The sequence below is a fragment of the Passer montanus genome, unplaced genomic scaffold (genome assembly GCF_014805655.1).
Source record: "Passer montanus isolate IOZ18808 unplaced genomic scaffold, ASM1480565v1 scaffold39, whole genome shotgun sequence".
NCBI lineage: Eukaryota > Metazoa > Chordata > Aves > Passeriformes > Passeridae > Passer > Passer montanus.
Window position 1 is genome coordinate 5,620,787 of NW_024368707.1, and position 17,501 is coordinate 5,638,287.

Genomic DNA, 17,501 nt, shown 5'->3' on the forward strand with positions numbered 1-17,501 from the left:
TCACCTGCCCTAGGAAACTGGGTAGATCTTCATTTGTGTTTTCCTAAGAGGCTGTTAATTTTCTTAATCGTGGGAGAGCATGAATTAGCCCCACAGGTTTCAAAATAAACCTGTTTTACTTAAGCCCTTCTCTGTAGTTTTTGAAAAAATTATGGATTTTAATAACCCTTCTATTTCCTTGTGTCAAAATAGCATGATTTTAATTAACAAAAAGTCTTCACAGAATTAATTTTCTGTGGTCGTGCTGTCAAGAACCATGGGTTGTCTTTTTTGAAGTTGAAACTCTTAAGAGCAGCGCAATGAAAATGTGTTTTGTTTTATCTCAAATGTGGCAAAAAAAAAGAGAGTTATCCCCATTATCCAAGACCTTTCTTAATAGTCTGGGCAGGACTGAGATGAAAATTTCAAGTTGTTTGCCCTCTGCACAGTGTGGTTTCTGTGGGCCATACCTCAGCTGTGTCAAGGGCTATTTGTGTTGCCTTTAAAGGCAGCTAAACCACTCATTAAGGGATTTCCATCGAGGTGAATAAAACAGACTAAATGTAGCCACATCTGGGCCACTGAGCTGACACAGTTCCTGCCTGCAGGGTGGCCATGTGAAGTCTAGAGCAAGGTGGGGAAAAAGCAGTTTGTGGATCTAAGAGAGAAAGAGAGATTTAAGGGATCCCTTCATCTGCTCTGTGCTGCCTGTAAGGCAGCTCCCACACCTGGCCCTCTGTTGGTGCCTGGTCCATGGTGTCTAATGCTGTCCTTTGGAACAGGTTGCTCAACAGTAAGTTCTCTTCTTGCAGGGTGAAGTACTCCCCTGCTCAGGTAGTCTTGGGGTGGTGCTCACACCTACCAGCAGTGTCACTGAAGATAAAGAGACATCAATTGAGGTGCAGTTGCAAAGCTCACTGGGGTCCAAAATTAGACAGAAAGTGTCTAGATGGCTCCAGCTCAGTGTAGGACATTGCAGTAGGTCACATGAAGTAATTAGTACTGTAGGTGTCTCTTAGAAGTGTTACTTTCATTTTTGAAACGTTCCTGACGTCATGGAATAAGTGTTTTGCTGCTAAATGGTTCTGTGTAGGAAAAAAAGTCAATTTCAGGCACACTCCCAGAGGCTTCTATGCAAAAGTATTATTATGTAGTTCCTGGCACTACTGAGGGTTTAGTGTCACGCTGTAGTCATGGGGAGGGAGAGCTTGGGGGAGAGCTGCATTGTGCATCCTGTGAGGAAAGTGGATTACATAAAATCGTCAGGGAAACGCTAGTTAGAGATTTCTATTGTGTGGGAAGCAGAGTGGTGCTTTTCACAGAACACACGCCTGTCTTGGAGAGCTGAAAGGTACCAACACTTGAAATAACACGCTGGGGAGAAGGTCTCTGTGTGGTTCCTTAGGTTACATAAGCAATACATGCGCATGAGCCTTCTGCCCCAAAATTCAAGGCTGCTGTGAAACTCTCCTAATAGAGCTGGCTGCAGGATTGCTAAGGACACGAGACATGCTAACACAAGATGCTGTGAAGTATTTTGTTAACAGATCCCAGCTATTCCACTACTGAGAGCCTGTGAGTAGCTCCGATCAACACTGTGGCTGAACAGACCAATATTTTTTATTTGGGGAAGAGCAATGTTCACCTACCTGTGTAATTTCTCCTCACTGTTTACCCCTAAAAATCCAGCAGAATTAGTTCATCAAACAGTGGTAATGTCCTTGCTGCACTACAAAAACCCTGATATTAGTCAGGTCTTCTCTAAGTGCAACTTTAAGTTTCTTGGTTGGAGAAAAGGTCACTGGGTAGACAGCAGCAACTGAACCATGCTCACTGTTGACAACTGTCAGCTCAGCTGGCATCCTGGAGTATCCCTGATGGATTTAATCTGGACAAGAGAAGGAGTCAGAGCAGGGCTGTTCCTCATGAAAAGCTGTAGTTACCCCTGGCAATTGGATGACTGAAATTATATGGATGAGGGAGGGTACAATCTGCAGTGGATTTGCTTCTCTGGAAAGATGAAATCTCATTCTGAAGTAGAGGAACAGTCAGATTTGGATTTCCTCACTCTGCATACGTAGCAGCACAGGCCAGGGTGTATTTTAGGCTTATTGCCATCATCAGTGTGCAGAAAATATTTCACCTGATACCCTGTTTTGATCAGATCCAAGCAGGAATGTTTTTCTCCATCAGTCTTCTGAGCTAGAAGCGGCCCTGCAGGGAAATGTGCAGAGAGCAAAGGAGGGCTGGGCTTTGACTGCCATACACTTCACGTGGGTCAGCCCCTTCATTTCTCCACTTTTTCCACAGTGAATTCAGTTCTTCTGTCTCCTCCTGCACTCCATCAGCATACAAAGCCTTTTGTCCGGCCCTAGTCCTCTGGTTTGAAGGTGCTCTCTCTTTTTTCTTCTCTGCCTGGGCTCCCCAGTCCTCCCAAGGCTGCGTCTGTGGATAGTACAGATCTCCTGTGTAACACAGGAGAGGTGACTTCTCAAGTGCATTGTCACTCACAATTCAAGCAAAGGTTTGAACTGTGTTTTTTCTGGTGAGTTAACTCCTTCAGAAGTCCTGTGATTAATAACAGTTCACAGCTCTGAGCATGCTGAGTCCCTGGGCCTACTATCTACCCTGGTTAAACTTCAGAGCTTTTTTAATGTAGTATTTGGCTGCTGTGTGAAGGCCAAAAAGAGGCTTTTCCAAACACCAGACTACTGTTTGACTGTGTTTTGCTGCTGTGGCTTTTGTTTCAGGCAGTTCTGAGATGTTGTGCTTGTTTTAACCTAAGTGCATTTGCATCTCTAGTGCTGCCTCTTCTTTTCAGTGTCTGTGGTGGATGTTGCCATGGCCCTGTGTAGGGTTTCCTGCTAGAGATCCACAAGTTTCTCAAACCAGCAAGCTGGCACAAAAATTCCTGGCAGCACATGTTAGAACTGAGAATGAAAGTTCTCAGTGCAGATCATGAGAAATAACTGATCATCATTTAAGTTTTTTTGTCTAAGGAGGGGCTTGTTCTGAGCTCTGTTTTTCTCTCTTTAACTTTCATGTAGCAAGGAGCGTGCAGCTGGTGCTGGTTCAGGGGCAGCAGCTGGCCTTGCTGCTGGACACCATCGGGAAGCATGGACCACAAAGGGACCATCGTATGAGGACTTGTATACCCAGAATGTTGTCATCAGCATGGAGGACCAGGAGGATCTGAACCGGTCTGCAAGTGAAGGAAAGCCAGCCAGAGAGAGACCCATTTGGCTGCGGGAGAGCACGGTGCAGGGGGCTTATGACCCTGATGAAATCAAAGATGGTAAGAAATTCACAGAGCAGAAGTACTGCTGGGCTTACACAAGGCCTTTACAGTGCTGTCAAAACCATGTTCTGCTGTGTGTGTGTACAGCTGCTGCTCCCAACACTGGAGTGTCTGCTCCTCTCTGCTGTGCAAAGCACCTGTGTGTAGGCAGATGTAAAAATTCCTTAGACCCAGGATTGAAATCTAGGTCAGTAAAGCTGAGCTGTCCATGAAATTTTTTGGGGGCTTCTAAAATGTTAATTAACTGTTATGTCTTCCACCTTGAGAGCTTATTGCTTCTAGATGAAGGTCTTCCAGTTTCATCTAGAAAGCTGTCTCCCTAATAGGTCACTGCTGAAAAATAACATTTATTAATGTTCAGTGACCCTGAAGCCTACTAAATCTACCAGCGCTGTTTATATGCTCCCAGCCTTCTTGATAATTGTTTCTCAAAACTTGTTATGTATGAAGAATACTCAGAAATACAGCTTCTGGGAGTACAGTAGGAAGGTCTGTCACCATGACAGGTGAGTCTTTATTCCCTTCTGTATGTTTCTCAGTATCTCTGTTTTTATTTTCATTCATCTTGGGGTCAGGTTATCCACAGACCAATGGTCAAAATCTTATAACCATTAGTAGAAACATTCTGCTTTGGTATGTGTGGTGTTTAAGATTCCATGCCAAAATTGGAAATGGAGACCTTTTATGATTTTTACAAGAGTGAGTCAATAGATAGAGTAATTTTAGGATTATGAACTGAAACTGTTGATGCCCTAGGAAGAAAATATGGCAAAAAGGAGTCATATGTGTGAGTATGTGACCCTGGAACTTGTGCCATGTTCAGGAGAGGAACGGACTTAGGTGTAGCAGAAGTGAAGGAAGTAGATATAATGGTCACAAGATACCTAAAGAACTTTTCACATGTAATGCCTTTCAAATGTATTATGGATCCCAAAACATTTTTCAAATAGGTTAAGCAAAATGAGATGATTGAACAACCCGCTGCTGCAGTCTGTAGCAGATGTTGTTGTTACTATGGTGAGTTCTCACCCCATTTTTCTGCTAGACATTCAGTTCACCTGTAGTTTTAAATCAACTCTTTGAGACAACTTTTGATATACACAGCATAAGTGTTTCTCAAGAAGTCACTGAGGGACATCACTGGCATCAGTGCTTAACCTCCTCAGCTATGGAGATCAAAGAGGAATCTTGTGGAAATAGCATGAAATTGCTTCTGCAACACATAAACAGGAAGGACAGAAACCTGGGACCATTGACAGAAAAGATTCACTGCTTGGATCTGGCACTGCTGCAGTCTGTAGCGGATGTTGTTGTTACTCACCAGCCATGGTGAGTTCTCACCCCATTGTTCTGCTAGACATTCAGTTCACCTGTAGTTTTAAATCAACTCTTTGAGACAACTTTTGATATACACAGCATAAGTGTTTCTCAAGAAGTCACTGAGGGACATCACTGGCATCAGTGCTTAACCTCCTCAGCTATGGAGATCAAAGAGGAATCTTGTGGAAATAGCATGAAATTGCTTCTGCAACACATAAACAGGAAGGACAGAAACCTGGGACCATTGACAGAAAAGATTCACTGCTTGGATCTGGCAGAAACAGTTCTTGCAAGCAAGAGACAGCCCTTCTGAGCCGTAAAGTCAGCCTTTGTGGAGCTAGCTCTGGCTGTTGTCATTTCACAGCTCTCAGTGTGATGAGCTATGATATTATTTCACAGAGATGCTCTCCTACAGCCTCTTCTGCTCCACAGTCACAAGCAGTGAGCTGGGCACACGACTGCCAACACGATGCCTTTATTCTTCCTTTCTTTCAGGAATTTGGCAGTGCTCTAGTATTACTAGTTGTAGCCATCACCCATTACTACATCTTTATTTACAATGAAAACAGAATTCTGGTGAAATTAGGTAGAGTTCTTTTGGCCTTTATTTTACCACAGGAAAGGAGTGACCACAAACTGCCCTGGCTTTTAGTACTAAGTGCCTTCACATTATTTTTTAATCTCAAGTTGAAAAATATGCAGTAATCAGCACTGGAGAGGGAAAGACTTGGGAGCTGCCTGCCTGGATGTGGTGCTGAAATCATGAGGGTCCATGTCTTGGAGGAGTGGGCAAGTGGCTGTCTGTATGAAGGCAGAATGCCAACACCTCAGCTCCAGCAATTGTTCATAGGCAGCATCTTTGGTGTAAGACAGAAAGTTTGCCACAGGGAGCCTGTCTTACTTTTTAGGCCTTATTTTTTTTCTCCATATTTAATTTTTTGTTCTGTTTTTTTTTTTCCTGTTTTTTTTGGTGGTGGTTTTTGGGTTTGTTTTTTTTTTTTTTTCCAATAGTGCCTGGAGTTCTTTTGATGCTAGGTGTACTCACAGCCCTCTCACCAAAGGTAGGATTAGGAGAGGTTTTCTGTGGGATGCTACTTTTGAGCAGAATTTTACCTTTAGAATCCATGAACTGCAGACATCCTGCCTACCAGAGCCATATTGAACCCTCCCAGCTGTTGTTCACCCAAATTTTCTGAAAGAGGAGCACAGGCCAGGTGTGTCAGCTGGGACACTGCAGTTCCCTTCAAATAAGAGGCACATGTAGGGAGCCACAGGGATTGTCTGGGCTGTGTTTCAGCTTGGAGAGCAGGCACTGGTTAGTGCTGTGCTGCACAGCTGGACTGCAGGTTGTCAGCTGCATCTGCTCCATGCCATCACCATCTTCCTGTAAGGAGCATTTCCCCTTTCTCCCTGGTATAGGTGCACGTCTGAGCTCACCAGGCATGGCTGCTCTAAATGTTGTTTTATAACACATGATTTCCACATATTCTTTGTCTGCCTGGATCAATTTCTTCTCTGTGTTAATTCTTAAAGGCAGGGAGCTCAGCAGGATAGGGCCTGGGCTTGGGGTCTGTATTTTAAGGATTGCTTTGCTTTCTGCTCCACTGTAGTGCCAGAGTTGGACACCTCCCTGAGGAAGTCTTTTCCAGGTGCCTGCCCATCATGCATTTGTTGTCTTCACCTGCAATGTGCTCCTGGTGAAGGCTTCCAGCTGGGAGCCACAGTGACTCTAGGCCTCCCAGCTCCTAGGAGATGCCAGTACTTGCTCTGCCATTATGAGACATAACTGTCTCTGAATATCAAGAGAGAGGAGGAGTTGGCATAGAGAAAGGGTGTGACTGCCAACTGAGCTCAGTGGCAGTAATTAATGAAGGTTAAGAAAGCTTTCAGGGCCATCACACAGCTAGCTCTCTGCGAGGAAATGCTCATTCCCTCATGTCCCTTTGCAGGGGGCCGGGATCTGGATGCATTCCAGGAGCGTGAGGAGAGCCGGGCAGCCCTGGATGACAATGAGGAGGTGATGCGTGCCCTGCTCATCCACGAGAAGAAGACACCTTCCGCTTCCACCGTCACCGTCAGCGGTGCCGCTCCTCTCTCCGGCGGCAACGCCAGTGACTCCGAGAGCGAGACCAGCGAGTCGGAGGAGGAGTCCCCTCCCCGCCCTGCTGCCACGGCCACCACAACATACGGGCTGGAGGAGGAGGAGGAGGACGAAGAGTTTGAGGTGGTGGCAGAAGACCCCACTGTCACAGTGGCTGGGCGCCCACATTCTTACAGCCAAGTGAGCCAGCGTCCCGAGCTGGTGGCCCAGATGACGCCAGAGGAAAAAGAGGTTTACATAGCCATGGGGCAACGCATGTTCGAGGACATGTTTGATTAACTGGTCCCTGCCATGACGTTTTTTAAAAGGTGACTTTTTAAGGCAGAGACTCTTTAGCAGAACAGAAGACTGGAGCGCATCTTCCCTCCCCTGTGCATAGGCAGGGTCACTGCAGCTCAGCACTGCTAATCTCAGGCATCCTGCTCGCCAGAGCAGGAGAGCAGCAGAGCTGCATGTGCCAAAACACATAGGGGAGGACGAGTCTCAGAAATGAGGATGCTTGCACAGTAAAAATCTGCTTCAGGGTGCCCTGCACAGGCACTGCTTTAACCTTCTCCAAGGCTCTAGCAGCTCTTCCCCCAATGGCTTTAATTTGATTTTTGTTGCAGATCCCAGTGAAGTCCTCATCCCTGTGCTCAGGGGACATAAGGGTTCTGTAGTCTGAGCAGAGCACTCTGCAGAGGAGGGCATATGTAATATACAGCTGCCTGTGCTCAGCGAGGCGAGAGGAGATGGAATATTTGTCTGCTGATGGCAAGCTCGGACAGGGCTTGTAGCTGAGCCTCTGCCAGCAGCCACTGGCCACCAGAGTGGCTCTTTCTAAGCAGACCTGTAGGCAGCAACCTTTTCTTGCTCCCCTTTGCTCCCTACTGGGACTCAGCACCTCAAGGTCTGGTGTAACTTGAAACAGGCAGAGTGAAAGCCTTGGCAAGCACATGCAGTCAGTCACTTCTTGTCAGTGTAACAAATGCCCTCCATGGATCTGAGCTGCCAGTGCTCTGACTTGCCAGGAGAAACCTTCATTTTCCAATATTGCTGCCCGTTGGTTCTGCATAGCCCTGTCCGTGAAGACATGCAGGCAGTTCACAGTGGGCAGAGCTGCTGTCAGGCAGTGCCAGAGAAGGAGCAAAACTGAGTTTTATTTGCAATCTCACCAGGGCTATATGATTTTAAGAGGAATTCTGCTTGGCACACTCTTTTACCACAGAAAGACATTTATCAGTGCCTATAGAGCAATATAATGTTTTTAATGTTTTTCTCTTTCAATTGAAAATGTTGCATTTTTAAAATTGTTGTGTTTTCCTACACAGTACTACAATAAAACAAAATTATAAAAGAGTTCTGTGTTCCAGAGAGCAGGGGCAGCATTATGTGCTGTTCCACTTATATGGGCAGTACAAATTTGCTGCTCACTGAGACTGTAAATCTGTTTTATACTAACTATGCTTTCTATGTTCTGCTAACCCTGTAATGCCTCCTTTGTGGTTTGATTTTCAGCTTCTCAATACTCTGAATCCCCTCTTTTTTAAATAGTGTTTTGAATTTTCTTTTAAGTCATTTTAAAGAGGAATAAATAAACAGAAACTTCTCCCCTTTGTCATGTTTCAGTTTATCTTGTGTCTAGTTGGGAATAGTGTTTGCTTATCATTTTGATGTATTGGATTCAAGGAAAAAAAACCAATTTGAGGTCTCCTTTGAGAGGACCATTTGAAATCCCACAGCACATTGTTTCTCCTTAACAGAGGTTCCTTGAATGCCTCCTGGAATCTCCTGCACTTCCAGGATGGATGTTTCATTACATCAGTGTTATGTAAAAAACAGAGGCTGCTTTTGATCAGCACTTCCATTTCTTTCTTCCTTCCTCAAGGGAAGCAAAGGCTGATGGTAGAGGACTTGCAGACATCGTACTGCTGGTTAAAATGGTGTTCTTGTGTAGACAGGCTTCCAAGATTTTGTATCAAGCTTCTAGATATCAAGTCACAGAGCTGATAAGTCAGATTCAGTGATCAGCTAGCAGAAAAAAACATGCTATACCCATTCTGTCTAGATTTAATCTGGCTGAATTCAATATTTTCACTGGAGAAAAGCAGGTAGATTTACAAGGAGCCAAAAGCAGAAACTGAGAACTAATCCTGAATACAGAAAACTGCTCGTGCTCTGAACTCACCAGGGCCGTATAGTGAGTTTTCAGTTTGTAAAATCAAGCTGTAGGTTTTGTTAAGATGAGGTGAGGAAATAGCCAGCACAAAAATCTATAAAGTAGTGGTTTTCATAATAAAACACATTTAATTGTGGTTTGTGCAGCAGTTGAAGTTTTTGTCATTCAGCAAGGCATGTCCTGCATGTGGGGAAATCAGAGTGGTGGTTGTGGGGTTTGCTTGCCTTCCATCTTTCACCCACCACATGCAGCCCTCGGGAGGACTGGAAAGGTCAAAGGTGCATGAGGAGATGCCCTCATTATTTCCTGCCCTCTCCAGCAGTTCCTGGCATTAGAAAGGATGGCTGCTCTGCTCTGTTCCAGCCAGTTTGGGCTCTTGAAAGGCAACCATACACTGCTGCTTCCCTGTCATGACAAGCCTGCCTTGAATGAACAGAACACACAGTGGATAGTGCCCTCTTTCTCTTCCTGCAGCTGAACAGAGCTCTGCATGCATGGCAGGAGGGAAAAACAGCCTCTGCAAACAAAGCCAGGCACTGCCAGCAGGTTGGTGCTAATGCAAGGGATAAAGCCATCAATTCTGAGGAAGGCCCAGCCATTTCCCCTGCCTGCTGGACCACATGTGCTGCATTAACGCTAACCCAATAACGCTGACAAGCCTTAGTGGATGTTCTAACTCCATTCAAACCAGTTTCTGCACCTGCTTCCGGCCTAAAGTGCATTTTATCCGATGAGTGATACCTGAGAATTCAAGAAGCATTTGGACAACACTCTCAGGAATATGGTGTGATTCTTGGGGGTGTCCTGTGCAGGGCCGGGAGCTGGACTTGGATGATTCTTGTGGGTCCCTTCCAACTCAGAGTATTCTATGGTTCTATAGAGGGCAGGGCACTGGAGCTCTCTCTGGAAAGAGAACTGTGTTTCTCAGGCTGCTCGTGCTCCTCTTCCCAGTGGTCAGAGGTGCCTCTCCCAGCTGGATGAGAGCTGCCTCTGTTCCTGCTACCACTGCAGGTCAAGAAAACTGCAGTGCAGTTTTCTGGCCCAGTGCAGAAAAGACCAGAGCAAATGAGCTAAGCTGTTGATGGAGAGAATGTGCACTGTCAACCCTGAAGAACAGAATCATTACAATATTTTCTACTAAGCTTCCAAAAATTGGCTTCCTCCATCCGACTCTTCCTGTGCTGCTGCCTCCTTCAGACTTGGATTAAACAGACTTACTCTGTGAGAGTCAAGGGATTTGAAGATCCCCTGGAGGAATCCTAGAGGGCAGAAAAATAGCATCGCCTCCTTCCTGAGACATCTGAGGAGCTGTCCCTCAGTGATGCCTGCAGCGCCAGCACATGCTGTGAAGTTCAAGAGGGCCTGGCAGGGGAAGCAGCCTGCTGTGCTTAGGTCTCTGTCTCCCACTGAGACTCCCTAGGAGGAGAGAGAAAATTGTCTCGGGAATCAAATGCAAGACAAAGCCTTCATGGAAGTGGAAAGGTTATGATGAGGTGGAAGGACATGTCAGCAGCAGGGCGAGCCAGCGGGCTGTCCAGGGGCAGACTGTGGGGGCAGAGCAGCAGCAGCCCTGTTCCTCTCGTGTGTGTCAGCATAAATGAGGGAAGCTTTGGGCCCTGTCCTTTGGAACAGGGACGTGTCACACAGTGCTCCAGGTTATTGCTCTGGGCTGTCCAGGACTGGTACTGCTCTATCCCACTAGAAGCCTTGGGCTAGGTAACCATGCCCCAGGCTTGTTCACAGGAGGCTTGGGAATATTGATCTAAGTGTGGACAGCCAAGGATCCCTAAGCATCACAATATACCCTAGTTTAAGGTGTATTGACTGTGAGACAAGTCTCCAGCAGCAGAGGAGCTGGGGCTGAAGAGTACCTTCTTTCTGCTGAGCTGCTTCCAGAATAATGATCAATATTTACAAAGCCCAAGGACATCATCACTCGTACAGCCTTGATAGGAGGTGTAGCCAGATGCTTGAATCTGTTTAAGATGTGAATCCACAGAGAGTCATGGAGAGGCCACTGCTAAAAGAAGTGGCAGCCCAAAGTGTGGGGAGCAATGTCTGAGTGCTGGTGCTCTTGGAAAGCTGCCTTCCTGCCTGCCTGCCTGCTAGCAAGCAGAGAGCAGAGCACTGGCAGCACCAGACTGTTCAGACCTATAGTCCTGTCCCTGTGGCAGAGCTGTTTTATCTCTCTTTCAAAGACATCCAGGGAAATCTAGGCTTTTGCCTTGTTGGGATACCTAAATGAGCTGCCAGAAAGCAGTTTCTTATTTACCAGCGTTTAGATTGAGAGAGAGAATGAGACTAATTTATATTCAAACAAAAACCAGACTTTGGAAGCACCTGGTATCTCATTAAAAAACATTAAGGACGGTGAGTACTAGTGCAACCATCCTGAAGCAGCAGACAGTCTCTGAAGAAGATGCTTTCAATATAATAGGTATTTTTGCTTAAAATATGTTTGTGACCTAAATATAATTTAATTTCCATGCCTTTGAACGGTGTGATGCTAATGAAGCAGGCAGGGGTGGCAGAGAGGAGGCTGAGGCAGCCGCAAGGGAAGCGGCTGCACTGCAGTGCGTTAGAGCCCCTGCGTGTGCTCGCCCCGGCTGTCACAGCCACCACTGCGCCAGCCCTGCCCAGGGCTGGCCAGGCAGCAGGAGGAAACCTTGGGCTGCTCAGCCAGAGAAATGGGCAGGGATCCAGCCAGGAAATGAAGGCTGACCAAGTGCTGTTTCACGAGCATTAATGTCTGTGTACAAAAAAAGGTACATCTGGCAAGGAGGAAAAATCACATCTCATATAGATGTGATTAAAGCCCTGACAGACTGCTTGTGCTTATTTTTCACCTGGAATCTGTATCGCCAGCCTCTGCCATCCCCTTACTTGCTGGAAGAAGGAGGGTGAGCAGTGGTAATTTTGCAGTGAGCTAAAATTGTGCATAGAGCTGAGAAGCCTGGCTCTGTTCCTCCTGGTAAAGAGATCCTCCTAGTCTTAAGCATTTATTTTCTGCACTTCTGACAATGGAAGTCTGCCTGAGCCGCTGCCAAATTTGCTGTGCTCTGTAGCACAGTCCATGCTTTTGCTATTTTCTCATGACATGCATTGTGGGGGACAAGTATGTCAGACAAAACTAATGTCTGTGACTGTCTGACCTGGGTGTGCTTTAGGTTGCAGTTTCTGAACCAGCCCTGGCCCACGTGAGGCAATGATTGCTGGGGTCATTTCGGTTGGATTATCAGTACCTGCTCTTTGCAAAGGTGCTGGTTGTTGTTCTCCCATCAGTCAGTCCTAAATTCAATCCATCTGCAATCACACGTAGGTGTCAATTTAAAGTTAGCTTCAAGCCTTTTACAATCACCACCACCAAGCAGCTCCAGCTTGTGCCATGTCCACTCCTGGGACATGTGGCTCTCTCATTCCAGGTGCACCATGCAGGTCTCGGCCATGACTGTACCACATCCTAGCAGAGAGGTTTAATGGATGGTAGGTTTGTGTTTTCTCCAGAAGTGAGCTCTGGCTGGGCTCAGGCCCCTGAAATTCCTGCAGTGTGTAGGAAACAGGCATCAGTCCCAGGCTGGTCATGCATTCTTTGCTGCTTGAACTAGATGTGATTTGGTAGGAGTATGTTTGATTTTTTTTTTAACCCTTTTTCTTTTTGTTCCTTGGGAATATTTTGAGTTTCTGATTTTCTCATGTTTCCCTGCTTCTTCTAACAAGAAAAAACCTTTTTTAAAAAAATGTAAATGAGGCTGTAAAATCTTGGTAGAGAGACATATCTGCTCTCCCTGCCCTGTCACCACAATTATTCTTCCATTGCCACACAGTGCTTCCTTCCCAGAAGATGTATGCTTTCAGCATCTCTCAGCCCTTCTGGTGATGTCAGGAGATGAAAACTATTCCCAGTACAACACCGAAGAGTAGAGGGAAATGGAGTTAGAGGGAAATTGGTCCTTAAGAAAATGGTGCATCATGAGAGAAATTTCACTCTGGCATACTCTCCCAGGCCACATGGGTGCTGTATCCAAGCAAAGAAAAATACAATGTGATGAAGAATGACTTGGCTTATGGAGCGTTTACCCTGGTGTATTCCCTTGCCTCTGAGCCCATTAGAAAGGGTAATATTCTCCAAGTGTGCCAGCCTCTTGTAAGTTATATGAAGGCATCAGGAAGGTCCCAAGTTAGCAACCAACTTCAGCAGGAGCTTGCAGGTCTATTTGAATGATCCGACTCCTGCTTTCCCCATGCTGAGAGGTTTGGTGCAAAAATACCTCACAGCAATTAGTTGTGAAACTGAGCTCAGTTGTGGCATTAAAAAATATCTTTTTCCTCAAATATTTCACCAAAATTTGTGCTCTTATGTCTGTGTATGAGAAACAAACATAAAGGCCTGTAGGGGGCTGCCCAGACCTCCTCAGACATGTCCCCCTTTGGGAATGTTAAGAGATAAGGACTTCTGTATGGTTTAGGTAGAAGTTACTGCCAGGAGCAGCAAATGACAATTGGAGTTTTTGTTAACTAGACAGTCACATCATTGCAGCTGCCTGAAGTGTGGACTAAAAGTGCTGATGTCCACAGGCAGCAGACATGGGTTCTTACGGCTGAACATACGTCAAAATGCCAGATTTTCAGCTCTTCCAGTGTTGGGTTTATTTTTCTTTAATTCTTTGCATTTTTTGCTTCTCATGCAGCAGGCTCGAGCACCTTTTTGGTGCATGCAGGTGCTACCACAAAGTAAAGACCTCCTTGAGGCATTGCTAATTCACATGCCAATGGTATCTGTCCCAGGAAAGGTGTGAGCCAAGCCATTAGAAACATGGAAGACAAGCCAGATGAATGTTGTGGGCAGCAGTGCATTTGTTCAGGTGGTCAGAGCCAGTGAACAGGAGATGAACAGCTCCCTGTTTGCAGAAAGTGTGTAGGGCACTCCAAGTCTGCAGTGAACATAAAAACTTCTTTATGCCTAGGTCAGTAATAAAAAACATCAAGACTGGAAGTCCATATTGGGGGGGAAATGAACTGTGCATTACTGAGGGATTATTTATGTTTGTTGAGTAGAAAGGGACAGTAAACCAGAACCTTTCTCTGTCCCATATGCAAGACACTTTGGCTCCTGGGGATGTAACAGTGAAGCAGAAATGGGAACCATTCTGACCTCACAGCTGCCAATGGATTGATCTGCACAGAAAATCCAGCACTTTTTAGCACTAGAAGAAGCCAAGTGTTCATTGAGACCAATGCAGCCTGTGCTGTAGCAGTGACAGCTGCAGAAGCAGAGAGAGCTCTTGTGATTCAATACTCATGCTTGTCCTCTCTGGTTTTTACAGGAGTCATGGCCATGCTGCAGGATTCATGGAGCATATTGCCAGAAAGAACTCAGCATAGAATGTGGTCTATTGGAGATGGTTACTTTCCTTCCTTCCTGACCTGGCCACTTCCTGCTGCTTTCCGCTTGTATTTTGAAAAGGAAAAATATGAAAAATAATGAATTTTCTCTTTAAACTGAGATAACAAAACAAATGATACTCATTAAGCCTGCAGCTTAATGGCAAGGAATCAAGGAGAAAAAGTGGTTGCAGATGACTGTCAGTCAATTTTGCTGATAACTTTTCCTCACACCAAGGGCTGTAACTCCATAAAATCACAAAATCTCAGAGGGCCTCAGAGGAAAGCAGGAGCTGTATCGCTGGAGTGTGGGTGGACTCTGCAACCCATCCCAAGGGGACAGAGCAGGGAGCTCCCATGCACATTTCCAAGGCACTGCATGACTGTAGGATGAAAACTGTGAAAGTGTAGAGGAAAGTGAAGTACCAGGAGAGCAATAAACAGGGCACTTATCTCCTCCTTAATCACAGCCCAGCCTTTGGGAGGTCTGCAGGGAGAACTAATGGATTAAATACAGGTATTAAATGAAATCTTGGAAACATTTCCCTCACCTGGCAGGACTGAGAAGCTGATGGTTATAAGGGAGTGCTCCCAGTGCATTTGAGCTGTGAGAGGCAACCAAAGGAGCTGGGGCCATGGCTGACACTGTACAGCCACAGGATTGAATAACCTGGGCTTTTGCTGTTGCCAGGGTCAATCTTGAAATTTCCTGAATACATCCTTCAGCAATTCCCAGGCGGACTAAATGAGGTGCTCCTTCTCAAATTGCTTTCCACCTGAGGAGGAGGTCAGTCTGTGTTTTATTGCACTTTATGGTGCTTGACCATCTCCAGATTATGGGGCACGCGAGCAGAGCCGCAGCTCTTCAGCAGCCAAAGACTACAGCAGCATCCCAAGAGATGCCTTGATCACTTACTGATACAACCTGCACAAAACCTTGCATGGGTGTCCTCAAAATGCTTGTTTGGGTCTCCAGGTGCCCTTCTGTCAGAAAGAGGCTCCAGAATGTGTGGCTGAAGATGAGGGGTGATTTCTGTCCCGGTGTCATGGAAGGCTGAGTGCAGACAGGAGCTCACCAGGAAGGTTTCAGTGAGTACAAGCACTGTTCACAACTGGGAAGTGGAGGTGGAACAATGTGTGGTTAATTTTATACCTTGGTGCAGTGGGGTTTAGTGCTGGCTGCATTCCCAGGCCATAAGATCTCACCTTGCTTTCAGCAAGGATTCAGTAATCTTTCCTCCTCCTTCCTCTCCTAGGAACTCCTTTGCCTTAATAATATTAGGAAAAGCAGTGCTTCTCATAACTCCAGGGTTTTATCTGGAATGTGTGAAATAGAGCAGTGACTGTAGCTCAGCAGGGTATGAGGGGTTATCTGCTCTCTCCTTACTAAGTGGATGGGATGATTGGAGTCCCTGCAAGACCAGGTGGTTTGTGAGCAAATGCTCACAGGGAAGACAGCTCTGCCCACAGCTGGAACCAGCACTGTGAACTCCACTCCAAAAATTTTAGTGCTGGGCAAAGCTAACACATCTCTTGGGAGAAAACAAATCAACTTTAATAAATGGTATCATAATTCAAAGTAATTTTTTAATATAAGGCTGAATTCAAGTAATACATTTCTTAGGGACAAATCAACACCAATCAGGCTAATCAAAGTGTCATATACAATAATCCAACACAAGTAGAAAATCCTGTTTAGCTCAGTGATGATGCTAGTCATTTTATTCAGTCACTTTCAGAGTATAAAGAGAATCATTCATCTTCAAAATCAGTGACGTTGGTTTCTCCAGCTCCTCCTCCCTTTCCTAGCACACTTCCCCTTGCATTTGTAGGGTCACTGGTTGGGATGCCACATGTCCCAATGTCTCCCACAGTCCTCATGCCACCACTGCCTGAGCAAAACCTCAGCAGAAGTGATGTTTCACCAACACACACCATTCAGGCACCAAATCGTCATTAGGGGTTGCTTGATCATTACTGCAGTAGAGATTTGCCCTTTACATTTTAGACAAAACTGGCTGCTGGCACTGTATTGGCAGTGGGAAAAGGGCAGGTGGATGGGGTATAGCCAAGATCAGGGTCAAGGAGCTGGGCTGGGTGGCTGTTGGGGGACCATGGGTGACAATGACAACACAGCAGTGGCCCTGCCACTCAGAACTAATGTCATAATTCAAGTAACAGTAATTAAAACAAAGAAGCAGGGTATTATTTGCATAATAAGGTCCCCCTTTAAATGAGCATCTGACCTCAGACCCCTGGTTCCACTGACAAAGCTGTATCAGAACTCGGCCTCCCTGAGAGGCAGCCCCAGGTGAAAACAGGATGGGAGGAGATGGGCATTAGGAATTAACAGCTTGTTAATTCATCAGGTACACACAGACTCTGCCATCTCCTCACCAGCATGTAACACACAATAGTCCCACCACTGAACTCACTATGCAATTTTAGATCCTTGGCTTCTTTTGAATGTAAGTAACTTTTAGCTCTCTACTTATTTCCCTCCTTTCACCATTTTATTTCTGAAATTAAGAACTGACATTTCCTCTATGTGTGCTCCTGAGAGGCAGTTACACCTTTGTACAGCTTTGATCTACCTGCTATGACTCCTGGAACCATTTTCTTTCTGCCCAGGAATCTCCAGACTCCAGAAGTGGTTTTGATCCATTTCTGCTTCTCCAACACCTCCATTCCCCTGACGTCAAGGAGAAGTCCATACACAGGAAGCTTCTTCAGAAACTCTCCAATGACCTGAGTTGCTTTTCTCCAGCTCTGGAGAAAAATGACAATGATGTCCCTCATCTGCTACTTGATGTGTCATCTGGAGAGACTGTCCCTTATGCAGAGGGGAGTTAACATGAGCTGAGGAATTCCAGCACATCTCAAAAGTTTAATCATAAGTCAACCTTCAAAAAGGATTAGATGCAGAAAATATCACCGTGCCTTTCCAGTGCCAGAGGCACTGGAGATGTAAATTTAAGGATGCAGTCAATATAACTACCTGAGATATGGCTTCCCAGGGGCACCATGTCTCCTCTCCCTTTCCACAGTCTGGACACTGGAAGTTCATCCAAGGGCTCAGCTACTCAGGTAAGCAGAAAAATCTCAATAACCTGGAACATAGCAGAGCACAGCGAGCAAAGGTGCTGCAGGGGCTCTGCAGAGTGGGAGCATGGACCTGGAAACATTCTTCCTTGTTTCTCTTGTTCCCACCAGCTCCTGTATACCCCAGTTCCCAGTTAGCAGAGGCCTGTCCTAGTGCCATC

General features: G+C 45.8%; 1 protein-coding gene across 4 annotated transcripts in view; it reads left to right on the forward strand.

Annotated features, from left to right (window-relative positions):
• Positions 1-8,293, forward strand: part of GTF2E1 (general transcription factor IIE subunit 1) — a 47,508-nt gene extending 39,215 nt beyond the window's left edge. For all 4 annotated transcript variants that reach the window (XM_039717943.1, XM_039717944.1, XM_039717945.1 and 1 more), the window contains 2 exons: positions 3,027-3,274; positions 6,547-8,293. In XM_039717943.1, coding sequence (XP_039573877.1) covers positions 3,027-3,274; positions 6,547-6,977 — 679 coding nt within the window. In that variant the 3' untranslated portion in view covers positions 6,978-8,293. The remainder of the gene's footprint in view (positions 1-3,026; positions 3,275-6,546) is intronic.
• The last annotated feature ends 9,208 nt before the right edge of the window (positions 8,294-17,501 follow it).